Here is a 24,326-nt window from a genome sequence, read left to right on the forward strand (position 1 = left end):
CTTTATTATCTTCTTATGTTCTAATTTTAAAATTTATGAAAGGTTCTCTCTCTCTCTCTCTCTCTCTCCTCTTTCTCTTTCTCTTTCTCTCCCCCTCTCTCCCTCTCCCCTTCAGGATTAACACAAACCATTTTCTGCTTCACCCACACGAGACTTTTAATCTCCCGGCAATCCGTACTCAGTGTCCAGTTCAAGAACTGTCGAGAAGTACAGCGCGTGCATATAAATAGTGAGTAAAGGACGTAGTGAACTGTTAATCTCAAAATCTATTGCATAGAACAGGAAGGGTAAGTATTTTCTATTCCAGCCAATGTCACTGTACAGCATTGAATAATGGCATTTCTAGCTTGTTAACAGGACTTCAATAAGCATTGTAATTAAGCACTGTCAGAGTTCTGAAGGCGAGGGGATTTCAATGCTTTCAACTGGAAATAAGGAGGCCAAAGAATAGCATAATTGCTATACTATGAAATTTCTTGGTTACAGTAATTGCAAATGGGTGCGCTTAAAATACTTAAGCTGGTTAAATTGCTTGGCTGTTTTCCAAAAAGTTATTAGCATTAATTTTCTCCAAGATAATTTGCTATTTTTGGTGATGGAATTTATCAATGCTTCACTTAGATTGCTCCAGTAAAATGCCCAGCTGTATAAATGGGTACAAATGTAAGTTGCCGTGTCTGCTAAATGACAAATAATGTAATGTAAAAAAGCCTTGTGGCTTTTAGTTGTTAGGGGTGTTTCATTAAGAAAGGAGAGAGAGAAATCTGCCAGAGTTATTACTGGGACATTAACTAACGACTCACACTGGTAAATGTACACAAAACAAAGAATCCCCGTCCTGAAAGGCATTGGAAGTCATAAGAGGGTGAGAGGTTGTGTACATTTCACAGAGCAGGCTACCATGTTAAGCCTACTAGATTCTCTGAGAACACATTGTGCATTATATATAAATCTAACAGTTTACCAAAGAACTGGCAGAGCTTGGACCAGCAGTGCCATGTGATCCACAATGTGCATTACGCAATGACAGGCTGCCTAAAATGCCAAGATGCATTATTGTCATTCCACAGCATATGGCTGCATGGAACTGGAAAAGGCTGACTGCTTTGGGAGGCACCTATACTATCAAGGACAGTACTGGCCTGATTTAATTTTCAGATCATTTATCCTGGCTACAGTTGTATCAGCAGGGAACATATGAAGAGAGCTAGCTGTGGTGCCGTCTGTGGTTTGTGCTTGCCGTGCAGTCTGACAGGAGTGGACAGGACAGCCACGTTCACTGGCAGGGTGCCCTTTGTAGTCCAACACAACCGTGACTGCAGTCACAATATTGTCTGAGAACTACTGTGGCTGCAGCAAGGACACGGGGAGAAACTTAACAAAACATATCAAACCTCAAAATCCTCACAAACTGTTAGTGCTTGTCTCAGTGGGCTGACCTTTTCAGAGCACTGCCAAGACTGGGGTTTCTCTGTGCTGAGGTTTAGGACCCCCTGTGTTTTTTGGTTCAAGTTCCTCCTGAGATCTTAATTGCTTAAGCTTTACTGAGCCTTTCATTGAACAATTGTGTATATCCTGCTTCTTTATATTTTCTGCTCTCACTCCTTGGTTTCTGAAAAACTGGAGAATGGTTGGCAATGTAGTTCGCAAACATTCGTGATCAGTCTGCCAGTTTGAGTAATGGTTCTGTCCTATAGGTGTTAAAAGTTGATTGATGATGTACAAGAACCAGTGGAAATTACACTTTTCAAACACTGCCACTATATGAATCGCCTGCATTTGAGACACCTGGTGCTAAAAACTGGAAACTTCAGTGAAATGAGATCAGTGCAAATGTACACTGCTGTACAACTTTTAAAAGATCTGACAATAGGTGGAAAACAACATGTAAATTATAAGGGAAGCAAAACTATTTTTCCTTGGTAATTTCAATTTAGGAGCAACTTAATATACATTTGGTGTAACATTTTTAAATTGAGAACATACACTGAAATTAATTGATAGATGCTTTAAAGTATTTGTTCTGACTTGCTGTGTTGTAATTTATGTCTGTTTATATAGGCTAAATATATCCACGGGTTGTCTCAACTGAAGAGCTGGAGAGACCTGTTCCAGCTCGATTTTATTCCAGTTAGTGAAGTTGTAAAACAAGTTTGCGCTGCATTTTGAAAGTCACGGGTTCTAGAAGTAGAGTAGACAAATATCTACTAATTAGAAGTAGGCAAACAATGAAACAATTTGCTTTGTTTTTAACTAAATCATTAATCGTTTTTGCGTGCGTGACTCTCAGACGCTCATTGTCAGTATCATCACTGGCGCTACGCCTGCGTTTGAGGAGGCAGGAAACCGAGCTGCGCATGCGCCTTTCCACGCCGGATCAAGTAACTCTTTAAAGTTGGGTAGTGCGTGTGAAAGTGCCCGCCGACAGCAGTGCGCCTGTAACTCGCTCAGCACAGAGAAAATACCATTAAGAAACACCTGAAGTCAAAGCAGACACCCGACACAGTCCGGAGGTGAGTGGAAGGATGATGGTAAAATGACTGCGATTGCGAGAAGAAGGAAAACGCGCGCTGAGCTCGAGTTGAAAAGTCCGTCTGATCAGCATCCTCTGTGTGTGTGTGTTGAGATGCAGTTTCTTTACTTGTATGCCAGCATTTCGTTTACTGTGTTGGTTTCCTTGTCTTGCCTCGGTGTGTGTGTGTGTTGGGCGCAGACAGTCTCTATGCCGGCGGGACTGTAGACTCTGTGATCCGCTGGTTTGGAGATGAAGCTCATTAAACACGCAGAGGACCCGCGCTGGGATTAACACGTGGCCCATTGAGGAGCAAACTTTCCTCTCCAGTCTGAGCCCAGCGCCGACACATGTGTGATCAGAACCGACATGTGTGACCAGCGCCGACACATGTGTGATCAGAACCGACACGTGTGACCAGCGCCGACACATGTGTGATCAGAACCGACACGTGTGACCAGCGCCGGGTCCGTGGCGAAGCGAGTGCAATATGCGATGTAATTAAACCGCCATCATTGGGGTCAGTATGTATCCGACTCAGTGGAAACTCTGCTCGCATGCTTTCCAGTGGACGTTATAAAGGCGTGTCATTGTATCGATACAGTTACTGCTTCTTTTCGCTCATACTATAGGCTGTGGCTTATTTTTTGGTGATTGCAACCCTTCACGTTGCTATTTGTGCCGATCATTACTTTCCCCTCGTCTTCAGTCTCTGATGTCTTTTCTTCTAATACACACTTGTCTTAAGGTCCTCAGTTCAATTTCACTATTCTATCATTTTTAGCACCATTGAAGCGGAGTTGTTAGCCTTACTGCTTCCTACTTGAAATGGATGGATACGGTGACTAATGGCCATGAATGTGAATGAATGTGCTTTTCAAATTTAATTCTCTAATTATTTTCATTAAAAACCTTAATTTGCTTATGGCCACCAAGGTCAGGACCAGAGCCGAGCCAGGCGAGCTAGATTACTTGTGGAAGTGGTACCTGTGTGACTAACTGCTCTAACTTTAGAATAAACCACTAAAATGTATAATTTGCAATAATTCTTTGGTGAACCGAATCCGATGTTAATATAAGCACCGATTGCCCCGTCTGTTCCCACTAATGCAAAGTAACTGGAAGTACACTTACAATTAAATGGAAGTTAATCCCTAGTGCTGTGTGCATATTGTTTGTTAATTATAAATGTGCATAATTAAGATTGAGTGCCTGTGGGTAGTGCTATATACATGAATTTGATTGAAAGCCTGGGTGTTTACTTATGAAGTAGAAAAATGCTAAAGCTGAGTAAACGTGGCTTCAATTCCTGCCTCATTTCCTGAAGTTCTGTGATTCTGCCTCAGTGTCTCAGTTTACTTCTACAGTCAGAAGAACAATGTTGTTGCAATCTCTTGCACTAAAGTGTTGTGAAGGGTTTTGCGGTTACAGGGCTCAGTGCTTGGTCCTGCTGTGGCCTCCACACCGCCTCTAGCTGAAAGAAGAAAAAAATAATCTGCATTGAGGAGTGACTGATATCTCTTACCTGAGAAAGGAGGATGTACAAAGATAGCTGCTTGTGAGTGCGTCAGACTGAAGCAAAGCCTTCTGACTGAGAGACATTTGATTAAAAGACCTGTATTGAATTTATTGACAAATCTAGATTTCCCCAAAAAATACAAACGGAGAAACGACCTCTAAAATGTTTGAGTCGTACAGAATGTCCCTCGGAGAGTAAACTCATTCAAATGCGTGATGTGGATCTTTTATGTAGTTTGCAGGTCTGTGGGTTACGTCCTTTAAAACCTGTTGATTAATAACCTCCTTTGTGAAGGCCAATTAGAACAGCTATAAGATAAGGGGAACAATTGACAAGTTCCAAACACTTTCCTGGAGCCGAGGAGGATTAGACGTCTGGCAGGGTCTCTCTGTTGTGGAAACTGATATGACGCGGGGCATGATATGAGCGGATGACATGCGGAGGTACTTGAATGATGTGGGAAGACAGTTCGGCATGGAGTACCATTGTCTTTTTAAGTAGTGTGTGGATGCTGCTGGTCAAGGATTGGTTATTATAAATGCAAGCTTTCCAAAACCATTAACTAAGGTTTTTTACTCTAAAGAATTGCAGAGGTATATATACATATCCATTAACGCCTACAGGGGATTAGTTTAACAGGCCCTCCATTCAAATTCTGTTGCTTGCTGCCTTTTGTAAAATGGTCAGTTTGTGCTTTTGACTAGCTGACAAAATTGCAGATGAAAACCCCTTGGCCAGTTTATTATAAACTGGATGGTGAGCATGTGTTAAATGTATGTACATGCAAATCTTTGTAGTACATGCACACACACACATGCAAAGCTTTATCTTCTGTGGACAGAAATCTGATCTTACTACTTAATCAACATAAGGACTGTGTTTGACTTGAAGGATCCAGTCTTCCAGTCTAGATACAGCCTAGTTAAAACTGAACCGTCAGCCTTTTGTTTGGATATTTCATTATTTTCCCTATTCTGTTAAGTTTGGGGAGTACACCCAGAGATATGTGAAGACCAAATGCTGAGATTTTCTTTCCATTTTAGCATAATTGTGGGTAAAAATAGGTTTTATTTAAGGACAGAAATGAAGCAAAGGTTGTACAGGATCTAGCCTTAATAATCTGCATATTCTAAATATTTATCCATCTTTAAGTAGGCCTATTCCATGAAGTTCTGACTCCAGTGACATGTTTAGAGGTTTAAATGTTTTTTCATTGAGCGGAACATTTTTGGAATATCTTACTTGAGGTTGTAACATTTATTGAAAAACACCACATTATTTGATTCTGCAGAACACGAATCTCTAGGATTGTAAGGGTTTTATTAGGATTTTGCTATCATGGCAACCAATTATTGTGACCCTAAACCATTTTCTCGCCTATCTAAACCCTACCAAGACAGACAAACCTGGAGAGAGATGGCTATCGTTTAATGTTTAGCTTCATTGTATGAGTGGAGTCCAGTTTCCCCCCCCTAGGTTGGATAGGTAAGCATTAACTGCTCTTCTGAAAGGTACACTGAGAAATTGCATAATACAAAACACAACAAATAAACGTCTTCTAGTACTTCATGAAAATATGCGCAAAGGATACTGTTAAGAAAGATTTTATTTATTTATATATATATATATATATATATATATATATATATATAAAAAAAATTCCGGTCATGATAGACTTTTTTTTTTCCCGTAAATCCACATAGGAGTTTTGGCAAGAGCCAGTGCTCCATTTATTTTTTTGTTATCACGGTATTAAGACAACATCTCTGTACTTAGTTCTCCACAAGTTGTTAATTTGGTATAAATAGGGGATAACCGTTTTAGCCAATTAAATTTATAGCTGCTAAAGGAACTTGACAAGTGATCACCAAACAAAATGAACTGTAAACACTTGAAATGCTGGTGAGCCCTTCTTCGGCTGCTGCAGTGAATGGGAAATGTAGTCCGATTCATCCGTGCTAGGATTTGAACTGATCCACACCCTAACGGTAGGCTTATCCTTGAATCTGGGTGATTGAAAAACGATTCCTGTTCTCTAACGTAGGAACATTTGAAAGGTCACAAGCCAGGATGATGTTCAGCCCATTTTCCCCATCTGGGTGCTAGTAGCTCGCCAATATTGATTTATAGTCCTAGTTTGAGGGGATTTACAATATTTTTAAAAGTAAACTGCATCTTTAATGTCTTGTTCCATTCACATGGCTATTATGCACTGCAAAGTAACGATACAGTGCCTTGGTGCCGTACTGTACTTTGTGCCTTTTGTCTATATCGATTTTAAGTAGATTATTTTTGAAAGGAGAAAAATCACTTGATTTCTTTCAAGCGGTGAGCAATTCTTCGTACGCCTTTGCTGAAACGTCAAGCAGTTCATTATGCTGTGTGGTGTACTCGACTGGTCTGTGCTAGGAGTCTCGAGCAACTCTGATGTACATAGTAGAGAGAACTCGCTCAAAGGTGTTCTTATAGTGCTCTACAAATGTCCTCTTTGTAAACGCAGGGACTGAAACCAAAATTCAGAGTTCCTTTCACAGAAACGTAACTGCTGTAGTTAATTTGCACAGTACGGAGGCTGTCCGAGCTGCAGGGAAGAACGGCATCTGAGTAGATGATGTGTATTAGGAGGCTTAACACCTCCGCTTATGCAAAGCTCATTTACTGACAATTGCTCACGTTCTGTGGGCTGTGCAGGAAAAAAAACGGACAGAATGAAAGGTGACTAACTCTGTACAGGGTTACACAAGTGTTTTTCTAGGCAAGCTGAGAAAAGGTCAGATAGTGATGGAGGTTGACAATGTATAAGTGAACGGATACATCGCCCTCTGAATGTTAAAAACCCGAGGTGATTGACCACTTCTGAGAGTGAGCATTTCCACTTGAGTGCCTCAGTGGGCCAAATGTGTTGTTGATTTCTTACTTTACAAGAAGTGCTGGCTCACTGAATCCTATTTGGGACACACAGGTGTTTGTGGATTTGAGGGGGGAAAAAAAACCTTGTTCAATCTTTCAAGCGTGTCAGTGTCTGCTGGTTTTGTCTGAATGTTGGTTGCATTTTGATGAATCACAGTGATTATGCAAACGTGAAGTAAGCTTGGCCAGATCTGAAAGGCAGTGTTGGCCGGTTCTCTTGTCCTCTCTGACAGCAGGCTGTTTTACAGTGGACCATGTGATGGTAGATGTCACACTTGAGAATTGTTCTCGCACTAAGCAGTCGTGACATCTTTGCATATTCTCACCTATTTGTTTGTTCGCCAAGAATACCAGAAAGCTGACTAACGTGACTGTGCCCGAGGTTTATTATAAATACAAGCCCTCATTTACCAACAATGTTTTCTTTTTTTTGCAGGTGATATCATTCCTGTAGTAATATTATAAAGAACACCACGGGCCGCAGGGTGTTGTGAGATTACATGCTTTTCTAATTCTGTATGCAGGTTACATCCGTGCCCTCCTGTTTGTGCTGTTCCAGACGTTTGTGTTGCGCAATGGATTCATGCGTTAATTGGTAACGGACTTGAGGTACTAATCCTATAGGCATGCGTGTTCTTGTCAGCATTGCAGAGGCACCCAAAGCCAAATGTGGGGTTCGTTTGTTTGGGGGAGATGGGGGTAACATTTTGTTGTGCAGTGGTACACAATCCCAGGTGGGGACGCTGCTGCTGCTGCTGTTCCCTTTGAGGGCAGTGCTGTACCTTACATGCTCCTGTAAAGACTCCGCTATATTCATACATCCAAGGGGGATATATTTTAACGATTGTACGTTGGGTAAGGGCATCTGCTGTAATTATAGACGTGAGCAATCTGTCCTTCGTGGTAGTTCTCTCGGACAGCTGTCTCCGTTCTAGGTGCGGAACGTTTAAAAGGTTATCGCCCTTTCTGTACAATGTTTTCATTAAATAAAACCCGTTCTAAAACATCTGTGGATTTTGCAAAACCTTTATTTGGCCAACAGTTGGCAGAAGAAACGTCTAAACATTTTAGACACTTCTGAAAAGTATCCCATTGTACACAAGTGACACAAGTTGTGCATGGCATACAATTCCTGCCACACTCAACCCTAGTGTAAAGCATTTCTGCACTGCCAGTATCTTATTCGCAGTGCCATCGTGTCGTGTATTAGGTGTGATCCAGTGTTTTCTCTGCAGTGCATCTAGGCCGTGACAGGTGGGGCAGCAGGGTAATTTTTTTTTTTTTTTAACACCATCCTGCCCCCCTCCCCCCTCATCTGCCCCATTCCCTCGGGACGTGTCTCGTGCCTGTCAAGCTTGTGGCAAGAGTGGGGTGAGCTTGGCTCCGTTCCCTGACACGACCCTGCCTCCCGTCTCCCCGTGGTCTGCGGACAGGAAACCCTTTCAGCTGACGTGTGGCTTTCAGTAAATTCCAGTGTGGAGCTGCACTGATAAAGGACAAAGGCCTGCTATTTTCTTTGAACCCCTGAACACACATTAAGCCACTTTGTGCTGAGCTACTGGAAATCAGATAGTTTTTAAGTATTGGTATTTATTTTATGCTTCCATTTATTTATTCACTTCACTTTTCCAGGTATTAACCCTGCAGAAGTTGGCTTCTCTTTTTCTGATCTTGCGAAAGACATGCTTGGTTCTCCTCCTGTGTTTCCTTCCTTCTCTTTGTGATGCATATTTTAATAGTTTGAAGGTGAGTAACATTTCAGAACGTTTATATTGAACATGGGGGTGGTAAAAATGTCATTGGCACTTTTTATTTTTCCCCCTCCCACCTTTACCAAACATGGTCTGAACTGCACTTTGGTCCGGTCCCGTTGATGTGCAAATCGAAAAATCTCCTCACTCCACCAGTTCTTCAGTTGGGAGCCCGGGTGGCGTGAGAACTGTCAGACCGGCGTCACTTGGCGTTCGGAAGCCCCTTGCGGTGAAACGCTATATGTGACGGATTGGTGCTCGCTTGGCTGTGTGAGTCAGGCTTCAGTTCTCGTAGGACTGTTTGAATTTCTGAATCTAAACTTTTTAGACGCTATCAATGTTTGGTTTAATTATTCTTTTGTGATATTTTGAAAATGTATTTTAAACTTTAAACTTGTTTTATTAACCCTTCTGAAGTAGCCAGGTAGCTGTCCTTTTACAGCCCTTCTTTCACCACTGGCAGACTGTTGTAAAACATTTTAATAGGGACATCTGAAAGTGGCTTTTGATTTCTCAAGCAGGATTGTTTTATTTACTTTAACTTTACCACACTAGTGTGAGAAGACAAGGTTCACTTGTAAGAGCCGTCGTATCCAGCAGGAAAAAAAATATCTTGCAATAATTCAGTCCAGACATGATTTCAGACATCCAGTGCTCAGAGACGGTGACTGCATCCAGCTGTGCGCCTCCCCCACAAACAGCCAAAACCAGTTGTTCAAAAGTCACAGACGGAAAGCCTTACTACACAGAAAAAAAATGCACCATATTCCTTAAGTTAAATTCCTATCAAACATTGTATCAGAATTGGATGCATGTTTGAGCCCTAAGTAGTTCTGGCACCAGGTCTGGCCAGGGAATGAGTCAAGGAGCTACTGCAGAGGCAGTGCCGGGGGCGAAGGTGGGATGTGAAACTGCAGATGTAGGAGTGCGTGATAAGGACGAGGGTTTTATCCTTCACTGGGCGGAAGTCGGTGCTGAATCGGAGTTGCCTAATCCTGACATTTGTCATAGAATTTCTCTCTTCCATGCAGGGTGATCTATTTTCTGTTTCCCCCAACCTTAGTCTCCTAAAGATTTACTTGCTTGCTTGTTCCTGTTTGCTTGGAATAATTTCAGAAAGACCACATTATACCCCCCTTCGAACGTAATGAAGTACATCTCGCTTGGCAAGCCAGAGGAGTTGAAAGTAGTAAGAAAAGAGGCCCAGTTTGAGGCGAATTGTAGACTAACCGCTACAATGTTTGGCTTGAATCTTAATGTGTAATAGTCGGAGTGCTTGGTTTTCCTTCTCTTTTTCCAGAGTTGAAAGTACCTCCACTATTATAAAGTATTTTTGAAATATAATTATAACCAACAACTACCCTTTTTGCATACTGTCCAAAATAGAAATGAATGAGTCAAAGATGAACTGTAGACAGTAGGTGTTGTGGCGCCTCCTCAGAGTTAAACCTGCACACGAAGATCACATGATCGGGTTTCGTTTTTCTGAGGGAAGAGAGAAGGAACATGCTGCTATTCTCCGCATGCCAGATGGGCCAGAGCAGTTTTTTTTTTTTGGCTTAGAAGTTGATCTGAGTTTACAGAGGAAAGGGGAGGAGGTTTGCATACTGTGAGACAATAATACCTTCCCTTTTGAGAAGTTAACACACTGTTCTAATGAACCAGTTTCTGCCAAATCATTGTTCTCTAATTACTCTGTCATGAAGAGGAAAACATGCTGTGGTCTTGCTCTGCTTTCGTTAATTTGATGCTTTTGATTGTATAGCCATGGAAGAAATGGAAAATTCGTCAGTGTCTTCCAAGGAATATTATATGATTCTAACTAAAACCGCTCCTGCAGAGGCGTGCCTTATACGGTACCTTAAGCTGGCATTTCAGCCACTGATGATCGAACTGGTGATTTGGAAAATGTTTACTACATTTTTGTAGCAGCTTCTTTAATGAAAGCGACCCAGACTGGGTAGTTTCTTTAGCGTTTAGACACTTCCACAGTTTTGTTCTGTGTTTAAGTAAATGAGTATAAATTTTGCTTTAATTTTGCACCATTTTTCATTTTGCAAAGGAACGGGGACCATAATTTTCTAGTGGTTTCGGTCTCTTTGGCTTGATCTGCACCCTGGTGCGATTTTTCACACACCACTCCAACGAACCAAACTGCACTTCAGTCCATATCAAACCACAGGTGTGAAAGGCCCCTTAATGATTTCTGTCAATTGTGTAGCCCAAATGCCCAGAATATATACTCTAGCCTATTTTCCCTCACATTCTTCTCATTTAGTCTAAGGATGCATTTAAAAACAACCTTCTCCTCTATAACATCAGCCACTCCGCAGCAGAATCTCGAATACGCCACAGTCATCAACTCTGATCTCGAGAGCAAAACAAAACTGGTGAAGCCTTGTATGGTTTTCATAATCGCATGTTTGAACTGAAAAAAACTACAATCTGGCAGAAGTCGTGCATTTCCTCATAGTGAGCTGTTTGGGAATCTGGACTTCACTTTGGTTTTACTTTTTGAACTTTGAATGAGAAGCCATGCCAGAAATAAAACCTGATTTGGAGATCACCAGATATGTTGAAACACTGTAAATGTTAGTCTTTTGGCTGAATTATGCCTTGATTGGTGTGTACTAAAATGCACATTGTAAATTCAATATAGTGCTATAGATTTGAGACAATACTTGCTTAGGACTATTTCCTTTTTAAATTTGACTTATGAAGTCTGAGGTCTTCCATTTATTACCGAGTAAGATTGACTTTCTTTCAGGTGAAATATTAATGTTGCAGTTGGAAAATGGCACTGCTGTCAGGCTTATAGCTGTTAAAAGCTTTCTTGGTTGGACCCTGTAGTCTAGACATCTTGTCAAAATGTGACCTGGGTCCCCTGAGGTGCTGAAATGAGAAGGTCGATGTAAATCTTCCCTTTCAATTCCCCTGCCCCTCTTCCGTTCATTGTCATTTCTGCCCAGATTAGTCTAATGGGACCTAACGATTTTGCACAGATTTGTGAATATGATTGGGATCCCCCTACGTAATGTTACAACTTTTGGTTGTATTGAAGAAGTTGGGTATTTTAAGTGGTAATCCTTTATTTGAATAAAATGCTAACCAGGCTAAGTGGTATTGAACAGCACAGCCTGCACTACATCTGTAAAACGGTGCTTGATCTGAATGCAGCTAAAAATAAATCCCACTCGGCAAGACTTCTGAAAGGGTCTTGTGAAACTAAAGTACAGTGTGTTTGAACATCCTGTACAGAGCAACTTCAGAATCGCACAGGGAACCTCTTGAACAGGGTCTATTGAATACCTGCTTTTCGGTTTATTAGAGTGATTTTGCTCGGAGTTTAATCTGTCCCCTTTTTGTTTAACCTGAAGACATGGCTTTTCTGCTACTGCAGTTTCTTTTACAGCCCTGTCACTACTGTTTAGACAGTTATAAAATCAGGGAGATTTTATGGTTTATTTCAAGCAGGATCGTTTTATATTTACTTTAATGACTTTACCACATAGGCAAGAGACCTTCCTTTGAATTGGTAATGTGTATGACCTTTTAATTGACTTTCATAGCATTACAAAAGTTGTGAAGTAATTCAGGTGGTTTGCTTTGGTTTTAAAAGGGAGTTGAACAAGGCTGATTTCTATATTGCTGGTAAAGTGCATTTGTACTCTGCAAGGGGACCAAGAAAAAGCATAGTTAAAATGTTCAGAGGCTTTCTCTTTAAAGTTAGATTTTAAAGCTTATAAAGTAGTGTGTTTTGGGTCTATGCTAAAGGCTTTTAGAGTCCTGTTTGGTTCTCCGTTCTGACCACTTGCAAATCCAGTATACCTTCTTGGGAGAGCCATCTTGACATGGAGATATGTGGACTACAGGACATTGTGTAAAAGGAGAGACTGTAAACTTTATTTGGCAAGCACAGTAGTGTTTTTGGAAAAGTGGTTTTCTGGTGAGTGTGTGTAGTTCAGTGAGGTAGATTTGTGTGCCTCTGTTGTGCACGTCCAGCAGGCACTGGCTAAACGTCCTTCAGAAGAATTCCACAGTGGAAGCAATGCCACAATCGGTTTATACAACATGTCCATGTGAGACTAACAGGGCAATTCCAGGCTTAACCAGAGGTCTTTGAAGTATTTTTGTGAGGCCCTGCATGACAGCTGTGGGTCTGGACGATGTCGGAGCACGGCACGTATGAGTGAAGGTCAAATACCCCATGTGCTGAGGCGTCTAAATGTTAATCGTGCACTAAGCCTTAGATTTTCAAATATAGATTGCCAGTGGTTCATGTCATTTTCTAAATCTGTTCATCAAACCATATTTTTTTTTATAGGATATAATTGTGCAACAATGGCGGTCATTTATAGGACACCCCCTCATACCAATGCCTTCAACATGCATTAATAAAACCACAAATCCAGTCAATGTTTGAAGATGGGTCAGTTTACCCAGTACTACAGATCTAGAGTACGTCAAGTCTGGTTTAAGCTGTTTTGGTTCACTGCTTTGACGAGTCCTGTGAGATCCATAAGCTTCTCGCTCTCCCAAACAAGGATGTCGGGTTGAAATTTAAAGGAGCCGTTTCAAAATGTCGGCTCCGCAACCCGGGAAAGGAGGTGTACCTTTGCTCCAGCTGAGCACGGTTTTAATGGAGCATTTTAAGATTCTCTGGGTGTGTTTTATCACTTATTTAATTTTTTTATTTGGTGAAAATTACAGCCAAACCATAAAAGTAGTTTTATATTGGTTGAAAATGGAGTGTTATGAGGTTAAGGTCGTTGTCTAAATGGTGGTTCTGGTTGTAAAAGGTTTCAAAACTATATGGATGTGCGATTGTGGGGAAAATGTCAGCTATGAATAAAAAAAAAAAAAAAAAAAAAATTGAAGATTTTTTTTAGTTGGAGTAAACCAGTCATTGATGTATTAAGGGGGTGGAGTTGCTGAAAGTACAAGTGATGGAAACTTAAAGATTACATAAACCCACAGGGAGCAGTTTGTATGAATTCGTAATTTACGTGTTTTGGCAGGGAATTGTGGAACTTCATTTGCATGGGTTTGTCACAAAATGTCAAGCCACATGATTCCATACGAGTTAGACGTATCAAAGGCCTCTTTTAATAGTTCTCATTTTACCATGGTTATAAATCCAGTTTGTTGAGGGTTTTGTTTCCTCATATTTGGTAAAAGGGTAGGGTCAATGGTTACAATGCTACACTCTGTACTACTCCACGATAACCAGGTGTCAGTTGTGACGGAGGCTAGGACAACAGCTAGGTTAAATCCACATTTCTTGAACGGATTAGATAGTTTTCATGGTATAAACCGTCACGTAGTCGGAAACTGCTTATGGTTTTTTGTAGGATCAGCTAAACTGATTTAAAAGGATATTCTTGGACATAATGCTGTAAAAACTGTTCTGAATTTGCAGAAAACAAACCCCCCTTTTCTGTGTATTATTGATGTCAGGGTACACTTTTTCTCTAAATATGCTTTGTTTGGCTTTAGTAGGTAAAAGTGCACAGCTCAAACCTGAGAAACCAAGCCACTCTTGGTACAAAGTTCAAAGTTAATAGACATTACCACCATATCGATCAGTTCGGTATTTGGACGCGACTGGCAGTCAATAGGTTCACTTTGCGTCAGTCCTGAGTTGTGTACCTTAAACATCTGCAGAGCCGCTGCCTTTGACTAAACTATTGGTGTTGCAAGGGGTGATGGGTGTAGGAATTGGGTCAAAAGTTAACAGGATCATGAAACTGACCCAAACTAAGCCAACACTGCCCCCATTAAGTAACTTTTGCTCAATGTACCATCTTTAATGCTGTTTTGGTTCTGAAACCACTATGGCCACATCCTTTAGAAGTAGGCAGACTAGTTTTGAACCTCCTTTCTATGTATTCTTCCTGTCGCTGTGTCTTGTGATCATAAAGAGCAAGTTGTGGAGCCTAAATGATTGAATCTGAAGTGTGAATGCAGTGGAAATCAGGGTAACTTAATCCTCCTTCATTGAGAATGTGTAAATACTTACGAGTACATTTCTGCCTGCACTGTACATGCCTAAGCGCACGTACCTCTAGGGGACGAATGCAGCTTTTGTATTTAGTTCACACTGCAAACCACCTCCCTTTTGATGTTGAAGAACATAAAGTGTGCCCGTGGTTTGAGGTTGTGTATTATGCATGTATTTGAGGGCGTGTGTCTATAGTGTGTGAGGATGGCGGGGCCTGTTGACTTATTCAGAGTGAGTCCTCTTCCTGTTGCTGGCAGATATAAAGTGCAGCTTGTTCCAGTTTACTTTGTGGCAATCCCTGTTTAGCAGGTGTTGTGTAGTGCCAGACATCTCAAGAGGTTTGTCCTACTTACAAACTTATTTTTAATCAACAATCATGTTATTTGTTTCAATGTATTCCCCACTCCCCCAAAGATAAATCGGTCTAAATATTTCTATTCTGACTTAATTTGTTTGCCTTTTGCACTAATAGTGCAAATCGGTGGCTATTGAACCAAAGAATTGCAGCAAATATTGTGTAAATATTGATTTGATAGTACTGCTCAATCCCCATACACCCACAACACAGCTTGCTAACTTCCATACACCAGAGTTTTTCAGTAAATGTGTACTTCCTATATTTATATTTCATGCCTCCTCCACCCCACAAACAATGGTATTGATCCCATAAGAAAATTAGACCTCTGTCTAATGTACTGAAGGTCATCTTCACTCTAGGCTTGAGAGGTTTGCCTCTTTACAGTGTGTGTAGTTTCCAGTCTTTGAGTGAAAAAAAATAATGCATGTATGTAGTTTCTCTAATCTGCATAACTACATTGATTTATCCTTTTATTATAGTGCTTCAAGGTGTCACAAGACCGATTTCTACTAACCCCATGTGCATGGCCTTGAAGTTTGCAGTATATATAGATAAGTTGAAAAGGTTGACGTTTTGGAACAAGAAAAACCTGCATGGTTACTGGGGTTAACGGCTTAATGCACTTTTAATTTCAGCAAATGTCTTGAATTGAAACCACATCTATCATAATGGGAAGGCACTCCTTTTATGGTGAGCAAATAGTTTCAATATGAAAATACTCATTTTCATTCCTCATTGGTTTTGTTTATCCAAGGAACGAAAGGATTTCTTGGAGAACTGCAAATGCTCATAGAAGTTTTTAATTTGTGAATTTCCTGCTTTGACAATGCCTTTGACGGTGCTGCCTAGGTTCCTGTGTACTGTGGGTTTGCTGTGACGTGTTTCACCAGTGTGCTCCTTGAGTTAGCAACGCTATGAAGCCACAAACAAAGTAGCAACCCTTCAGACCGCAGTGGGAAGTGAATAAGTGAAGTGAATTACATGCAATGCAAACAATGAAACGTGTTGTAGGTCATTGGAATTAGTTTTTCCGTTCTGTACCTCAAGCTTTGAGTTTTTCTGAAGTGAAGTGAGTAAGTAACTGTGATCTGGGCTCTTGCATGGCCTTAATGGGCCCTTTTTCTTAATTCTACACATTAATCCTTAGCTTTCTTTGATTTTTCTTTTTGTCAAGAAGGTCATGCCTGTCATCTTTGTGTGAAGTTCATGTTCCTGGGGAGCGACCTAGGTTTTTTTCTGGAGCTCAGAACTTCACCTGGGTTCCTCTCCTAAATGCTGTAATGGGTACAAATGTCCGTTCAGCTATGCAAAGGTACGAAGTGTTTTTACTAAGCCGTCAGTGACCAATAAGAAACCAACAGTTTCAGTTTTTGTACTCGTAGGTTCACTCTGGCTGTTTAATCTGGGTCATGTTTGGAAGGTGAGGTGAACTTATTGAACTTTTCTCCCCCCCCTCGCTTTCCTTTTATTTATTTATTGTCGCAAGCAGTGAACATTTTGGAAAATTGGCCTTATTCCAGTTAGGTTAGTGTTTGTTTTCAAGGCAAATTGGATAATTGCATTGGACTTTGGTCTGAGAACCTCCTTACTGTATTCGTGAGGGTGACTTTGCCCAATAAATATGAGTTCCTCCACACACACTCACCATTTGGATGAGAGCTGCTACCTGTCCTGCACCTGGGCTTTAAAAACTTAATCGGTAACTGGACTGGTAACTTTTAGGATCAGTGTATGTGCCATACTCTTGCAACTACTTTTTAAAATCTCTGGTAAGTGAAGACCCTAATGATATTCTCACATTGTGCAGGGGTGGTATTGCAGTTGATATTGCAGCTTTCTTTTCCATTAAAGATTATATTTAAGTTCTGTGTTCATTGGCTAAAGGTCTTGGATTAAGACTCTGCTTAGTGACTTGGCAGTTGTACTGAACACAGATCTAGATAAAAGCTGGAAATCGCAATAAGTACTACAAACCCTAGGAATTGCAATGACTTCAGGAGTCAAAAAGCAAGAGCCAGCTAATAAATTCTTGCCTGCAAGTTCTTGAATCTGAAATGCTAATGTTGATGCATTTTAAGCGAAAAGAAAGTGATCGAGAGTCTGGCTTCTGCCGCTGCTAAACTTGTTCAGGCATTCATTCTCGTGTGCAATACCGCAGTCTTTTCTCTTGAGGTCCCTGAATCACAGTGGCACTTGTTATGCACTTGGAAAACCCTCTGAAGTGAGCTCTGTTTAACTTCCTGGTCTTTGGATGCCATTCACCTCATTCATAGGGACCCTGGACAATGGGCCTCTCTTAATCCAAATCATGGGAACGCTGCCATTCCACAGTCCCGCTGGGAACACGATGTCCGAGCGTCTCTGAGACTCGCACGGCCCTCGGCCTCGGTCGCCTGCCGACTGGTGTTCCATTCGCACGAGAAGGAAAGTATCCTGGCACTAACGATTAATCTGCTTAACTTCGGAGGAAGCTTATTTTAGATCTGTAGTAAACTGGTTTGCTATTCTGTTGGCCTCTGTAACCAGCAGTATGCAGTAGTGTTTTCTCTTAGACACGAGGCATCTGATATTCGGGGGGGGATCATCAGGGCTCCAGTCTTAATATTCAAACTAGTTTGCACTGTAATCATAAGGTACCTCCCTCAAGTTTATCACCTGTAAATATGCATTGTATTCTACATATGACAGTTGTAGGTTTGTGTTGCCGTGCTTGTCTTTAGGGTTGTACTGTTATAGAAACCACAGATTTTTTTTTTTTTTTCCTCTTTGTTTTTCAGTTTGAAAAGATAACCAGGAGGTTGTTTTTCTTAACCTTTTTTTTTTTTTTTTTTTTTGGTACTTTTCATAACTTCAAACATCCGTTACAGACACTGTAAAAATATGATCAACATAACAACTTCAATGACTGCCTTTTAATAAAAAATGAAAGACTTGCTAAATAAAAATGTCACTGTTTCGGGCAACAGTTTGACCCTAAGACACGCATCAGTGATGTAGCCTACAACATAAACATTTGAACTCTAGTAAAAGTCACAACCGGATTGAATTAATGTAATTGTAATCTTAAAATACTTGGATTTGTATTTCCCTGCACATTAATCTTTAGTAACTGGTAACCATTAGGAAAGCATTAGCTGTACTCTTATGAGATCTGAGTCTGAGGCATAGATTATGTGGAAATGCGTTGCTGGTAGGTTTGATTTATACAAAAATCTGCTTTGTGATGGACAAGGCAGATCCTGAGTTGATGTCACTCGCTGACTGTGGATTTGTGCCAAATATGAGTGTGTACAGAAGCACCCCTCTCTGTGGACACACGATGCAAAAAGGAAATTTGCTTTGAATCCTGCCAAACAGGGTAGACTTTAAACTTCAGTTACGCAGTTATTTTTGTTTTGTGCTTCTGTGCTGTTCTTGGCAGGTAGTGTTTGTTAGCACGGCATGTTGCGCTATCCTTTCTATCTACGTCTTATTTTGATTTGGTTGTTTGAATGTTGATGGCAACATCCAGTACTATTTCAAAGGCTTCCACGAGTTCAAACATTTGTAGATTTTCAAAAGCTTTCCGGTCCGGCACCAATATTGAGAAGGAATGTTAATATAACCAGCATGTGTTTAGTGAAAACTGAATAAACCAATCCCTTATTTATTTTTGTTGTTTGATTTTAAATGTAACTAGTTTTAATTTAAAAAAATATCCATTATAGCAGTCTTACATGGCTGTGTGGATTCAATATTTTCTTCAGTTTGTTTTTCTTCCCTGCTTGCAAAAATAAACTCCTGCCAGATGTAGTAGGACAAAACAGAATTGTGCAATGTGTACATTGCCGGGTTCAGGCCTAATGATTCGAGTTTAGTGACAAGAAAGAAGAACTGAAAAATGCATGTAAATAAAAATAGAAACTTTTCATAGTTTAACCCGTCCCCAAAACGCGGTTCAGTCTTGGCAGGTTCTTTTTGTCACCTGGTGTCTCCCAATGCTGTTAATTGCCCCTTTTAACCTTTTCCCTGGGTCCTACTTTCTTTCCAACCATCTCAAAAAACAGATTAGTTCCCCCCCACAGGGCACACTCTTCACACAGCCTCCGAACAGAGCGATCCTGGCTGACCTTCCTCACGACCACTGCCCTTATTGGACAAATAACTGATATGCATCGGACTATTGAGAGGAGCTTGGAGTATCTGTTTTTCTGTGACTGGAGCAGTTAAACTGTCGTAAGGAAAAACATGGCTGCAGGTGGGACACAGCGCTGTCGGGTCATGCTGCCGCTTGACGGTTGATTTGCATAATCTGGAAAGTTTAATAAAGCACAATCATAGTTGCATGGCAAGCTCCGTGTATGGTATATATCTTATTTCGCAAGCCTTGTGACCTAGGCCCCCCCAAGGCTTGGGCCTTGACCGTGTTTTTTTTTTTTATACACTTGGCATCTTCTCCTATGTTCATTAAAGGGCTGTGCACCATTCACCTCTGTAAAGATAATGTATATTTTATGTTCACTTGCTTTTATTAGATGTTGTGAAGTTGTATAGTCTGTTTTCAGATCATTCACTTTAATCTTTCATCTATTGATTTCCACACACTTAATATTGTACACTTCCAGAGCTAGTTATCGAAACCACACTCCAGCTTTTCTTTCAGAAAGGGTGCTGTTGATTATTAGCCAGGATATCAGCCAGTCAGTTCTTTGTGGTGCCAGATAACTAAAGAGGGCTGGAGTTTACTGTGAGGAAATCAACACTTGGTATTAAATCCACTTCTCTGGTTTCACATCTGTAAGTGACACGCAAGCAGATTTTTATCTTGTAAAAGTCTTAAGTACTAGATTTAACTTTACCTGGGAGTATGAAATGCATTTGGACTAATTAGTACTATCGGTATGAGTTTAAAATTGACAGTTTATTGGCCCATTCCTTCAAAGAAGGAAGTGACTAATTCCACTGTGGATATCAGGGGTGTGGGAATATAGCTACCATTCTCCGACGGTTTAAACCGACTAATAGGAGCTCTATTTGATGCATGTTGTCCAGTCGCAGTGCCCCGTTTGTTGAAGTCCCCGAGTTAATAGGACTTGCCTTAGTTAATTATTTACAGTCCTGCACAGGAGAAAGTGCCGATAGTCACGTGAGGGACTCATTAGATTACAGATTAGGAGGATTCCGAAGTAATGCATTGACTGGTAAAAGGATAACTTCTAGTAATGTTACTGCAACGCATTCCTGAAGAGCAATCCTGTCCCAGTGTGGCAGGAGACGTGAACCAAAACGGAAGAGCTGAAAAGGGCTGTAGTAATCACACCTGAAGTTAAAGGATGACCGGAGTAATGAGGCAACTCCAGGAATAGTTAGTGTCGTGGGTCCATTTCATTCTCGTGGTGGTTGTTGTTGCATCGAATGGTCTTTGAGCTTGAGTGCAGTGTGACATGTTATCTCTGCTTCTTTGTCTGTGTGGATAAAGGTGGTTTTGTAGGATAATTCTTGTCATTTACAGTAGTTTAGATGTGAATGGGTTTGACAGATATGTGGTGAAGCCAAGGATGTGGTTTTCTTAGTTTCATTACCTCGTGTTGCTACTGAGCTCAGGAAAAGTATAGCGGTATGTACGATAATTAAAGGAGTTAAGAACTTGGAAATATTTCGAATAAGATTTAAAACCTGAGAAATGGCAGTGAACTAGAATTTGGTTTAGTTACTGGAGACCTAAAAAGGGTAGTGCGGATCCAGTTAAATATCTCTCTCCTTGCAAAAACTAACTCTGTGCCTGTTGTCGGAGTTAGTTCCTCCTTGAGAAACGTGACCGAGAAGAGCGCTCACGTGTAGTAGGCTATGTTTGGCGTTTGACCTGTTTATGCTAGTCTGTCTCAACACACGAGGATTCCCTTTTGAAAAATTCAGGCCGATGTGGATTTGGAAAACGAGGAGCAGATCGGGGTGCACCTTAATGTTCGAGTGTACAGACGTTAAGAATCGCCAAGGAAAGGGGTGAGGGTAGTCCCAATTAGGGTTGATTTTTGCCCTGTGAGAAACCACAAAGGGACTTTTCAGCTTATGTTAAGAAAACCACCTTTGTCCCAAAATCGAAATAGGTGCTATCATACGGTTTCCACAGTCTAAAGTAATGACTTTGCTTGATTCCACATTTGAGGAAAATCTAAAGTTGAAGGATGTGCACTTTACAATTAAATTCTTGATTTTAAAAATAAATGGGGAGCCATGCGGAAAGCTTGTGTAATAAAGGAATAAAGGCCTTTTTTGTGTGGCATCCAGCTTTGGTCGTCTCATCCTTCCCTTCGATGGCATTCGCTTACTTGTGAATAGCAGGTCAGACAAGGCTGCTCTGAGCTCAGGTGGAAGACGGAGGCTGAGGCTTTTGTGACAAGTTGTAACCGCTGTGAACGCCAGAAGTAGTTAGTCCTTGTAAGAAAAAAGGCAGATCAAGGAGGCAGGGAGGTTCAACTGTGCGATCCAGAGAACTTTAGTTTTGTAATGCCATTACAGTACACTCCCCTTCCAACACCTAATCAGATGCCCGCGGTTAATCATTTCTATTTTCTCTTGCAGGCACTTTTACATTCCGCTCTGAAGCTGCTGCGACTCAGAAATGGCACCTGCCGTCGGAGGACCTGTGGGGTATACTCCCCCCGAGGGTGGCTGGGGCTGGGCAGTGGTGGTGGGCGCCTTCATCTCCATTGGCTTCTCCTACGCCTTCCCCAAGTCCATCACGGTCTTCTTCAAGGAGATCGAGGTCATCTTCGATGCCACCAGCAGCCAAGTCTCCTGGATCTCCTCCATCATGCTGGCCGTCATGTACGCTGGAGGTACGTTCAAGGGGGGTTTCAAAAATGTTTCTAGCAAGATGTTGGGCTCACTCCTTGGCGTTGTTTGGCTGAGTCATTGCCCGGAACGATCCGCTCAGCAGAAAACCGCTAGCAGCTGCTGCCTGGGAGCCCCGGCGCAGTCTTGGGTCTGGAGGCGGTTCTGTGGTGGCGCTGACCTACTTTATCCCACACCGGGCTGGCTTTCTGCGGGAATTTCCCAGAGCACACGCAGGAGGACAATTCTGCAACCTTGTGAAGGGTTTTAATGATTTGCAGTGCTGATTTCTGCCGAGACGAAGAGGGAACCAAAGTCACTCGATGCTTCGTTGCTACAGTCAATTGTGAAATTGTTCTGTAATGCAAAGAATATTTTCACTTCTCCACTTGTTACACCTGAGAGTCTTGGTTTTTCTTGGAGTTGTGATTTTTCCTACTGTAATAAGGAGATCTTATCCAAGCAATGGGGGTTAAAGGTCCAACTTCAAATACAAATGTGATAAGTGCAGAGATGATTACACACTGATAGACGGCTGCAACTCTTTTTTTCTTCAAAGGGCTCTTTCAGGGATCTGTGTGGGAAGAGATGTTAATGTTATAGATGACTACATGCAGTTTGTATGTGTTGTCAATCAGGTGTCGGACACATGGCAAGTACTTTAGTGGTTTAAATCTGGCCTGGTTTGAAGGAGAAGGTCTTCTTCCGAGACTAAAAGATCTTTTATAAATAAATGTAATGCTTCCTGCTTTTTGGTGATGTTATTACTTCCCAGTTTTAATTTTGTTCTGCTCACTTCCAATAAGCCCTAAATCCACGTGCTGTACTCCTTTCCATACTGAATACATTTTATGGAACTGGGGGGGAATAAAAGCTGCTACACCACTATTACACAGAATAGTCAGAAGGAAGTTAGTTTGGCATTAAACTACTGCCAGGAAGTTGTCGTTGTCTTCAGAATCGAGCGCTGGTATTGCATCCTTTCCAGTAATGACCCTTATCCTAAACGAAAGTCCGAGCTCTGTCTTTTGAGAGACCGTAAGGGCAAAACACTGCGAGGGAAATGAGTCGCAGCTCTGTTTTAAATACAGTTTGGGGTTTCAGTATTTTTTGGCAGCAGGACGCGCGATGATTAAGGCTCTGACCGCAGTTTCCCAGGCCTTTCCCTCACACAGGCGCTCTGCAACGTGCTGCTGATGGGCCCTTCTGCACGTAGAGAGAGGAGCCAGCTCAATAGATGGGAGAACAATGAACAATAGGATTCCTCTCCTTGCCTGGAACTCTATCTGCGCTGTCCCGGCAGCACAGTGCTCTGGATTAAATGTCTAAATAGGGGAGAACAAAGCCCGGTCAGTTCAGTGCCCTGAGAAAGGTTTGGGTCCCTTGGGGGGCTAATGTACTTGAATGAATTCTCTAATGGTGCAGGCGTAGGCATTTCTCACCCTGGACAGTCGTTTAATTCAGAGCTGAATGTCACAGTGCTGCCAACCCACCGAACGCTGGAAACCTGAACTCTGTGAGGTTGACGTTGGGCAGAGATTCCAGGTTCGCTTGTTTACTTAACCCCTTTCCCGGGGAGTTCACTGAAAGCCGTAAAATAGAATTAAACTTCACATGCAAATCAAGTAAGATGTCTAACTTAAAAACAGTGTGGAGGAGGAAGAGGAGCAGGATTGTATATAGGTTTCTCTGTGTGTAAATTTTATTTTTGTTCTCGCCACGATCACCTCACGAGGGACGAGGACTGGCTCAACTGCTAGCCCTACTCGGAGTGCATGATGGACTCTCTAGCCCTGAGATAAGCGCTTTGAATGTGGTCTGAGACATCCCAATCACTCATCTCCGTATCTCATTGCCCTGTATGGACAACGTGCTTCTGATAAGCCGGAGCACTAAAAAAGCATTGCTTTTCTTACGAAGCAGACTCTGGCTTCAATCCCTTTGCCAGCTCTTTGATAAGACGCATCTCCACCAGTTCATAAAAGCTCATAAAAGCTGAAACGGACTTGGCTGCGATGCGACAGCGTGCTGATGCCCTGGGATTGCGGGCCATGTCAAGGCAAAGGGCACAAGCGCTACATTTTCTTCCAGACTGTAACTGTATTCCTCCCCCAACACTTAATATGCGTGGGGGTTGAACTAGACTAGGAACTATTCGACTCCCCAGGCTGTTGAGTTCTGCTACGGTGAGTGATTGACATTTCTGCCCCGTCAGCGCTGTCCTTTCAGTTTCACCTTTGGGGGCCACCACCATATAATAACATTAGCTGGAGAGAGAGAGAAATTGTTTTTAAATGCTCAGTTTACATAGGTTCTAGCCACATACAGCCGAGTCCTGTGTGCTGATCTTTCAAACCTCCTACACTGCAAACACGTTTTCATTCGCCTTGTGCATCATGTAACCAGTACTGGATTTGTGTGGTGTTGTGTGGAGTGAAGCCAGACGCACAACCCCTTTTCTC

At 41.7% G+C, this 24,326-nt stretch overlaps 1 protein-coding gene across 3 annotated transcripts in view; it reads left to right on the forward strand.

Annotated features, from left to right (window-relative positions):
- Positions 1-2,353: 2,353 nt before the first annotated feature.
- The window catches only part of LOC136749291 (monocarboxylate transporter 1), a 29,394-nt gene continuing 7,421 nt past the window's right edge, over positions 2,354-24,326 (forward strand). The window contains exons 1-2 of one of the 3 annotated variants that reach the window (XM_066703429.1): positions 2,354-2,513; positions 21,613-21,869. In XM_066703429.1, coding sequence (XP_066559526.1) covers positions 21,653-21,869 — 217 coding nt within the window. In that variant the 5' untranslated portion in view covers positions 2,354-2,513; positions 21,613-21,652. Of the gene's footprint in view, positions 2,514-2,557; positions 3,033-16,692; positions 16,821-21,612; positions 21,870-24,326 lie in introns of those variants that run through there. The other 2 variants (XM_066703431.1, XM_066703430.1) reach the window with 2 other exon arrangements.

Source organism: Amia ocellicauda, chromosome 5 (assembly GCF_036373705.1).
Source record: "Amia ocellicauda isolate fAmiCal2 chromosome 5, fAmiCal2.hap1, whole genome shotgun sequence".
Classification (NCBI taxonomy): domain Eukaryota; kingdom Metazoa; phylum Chordata; class Actinopteri; order Amiiformes; family Amiidae; genus Amia; species Amia ocellicauda.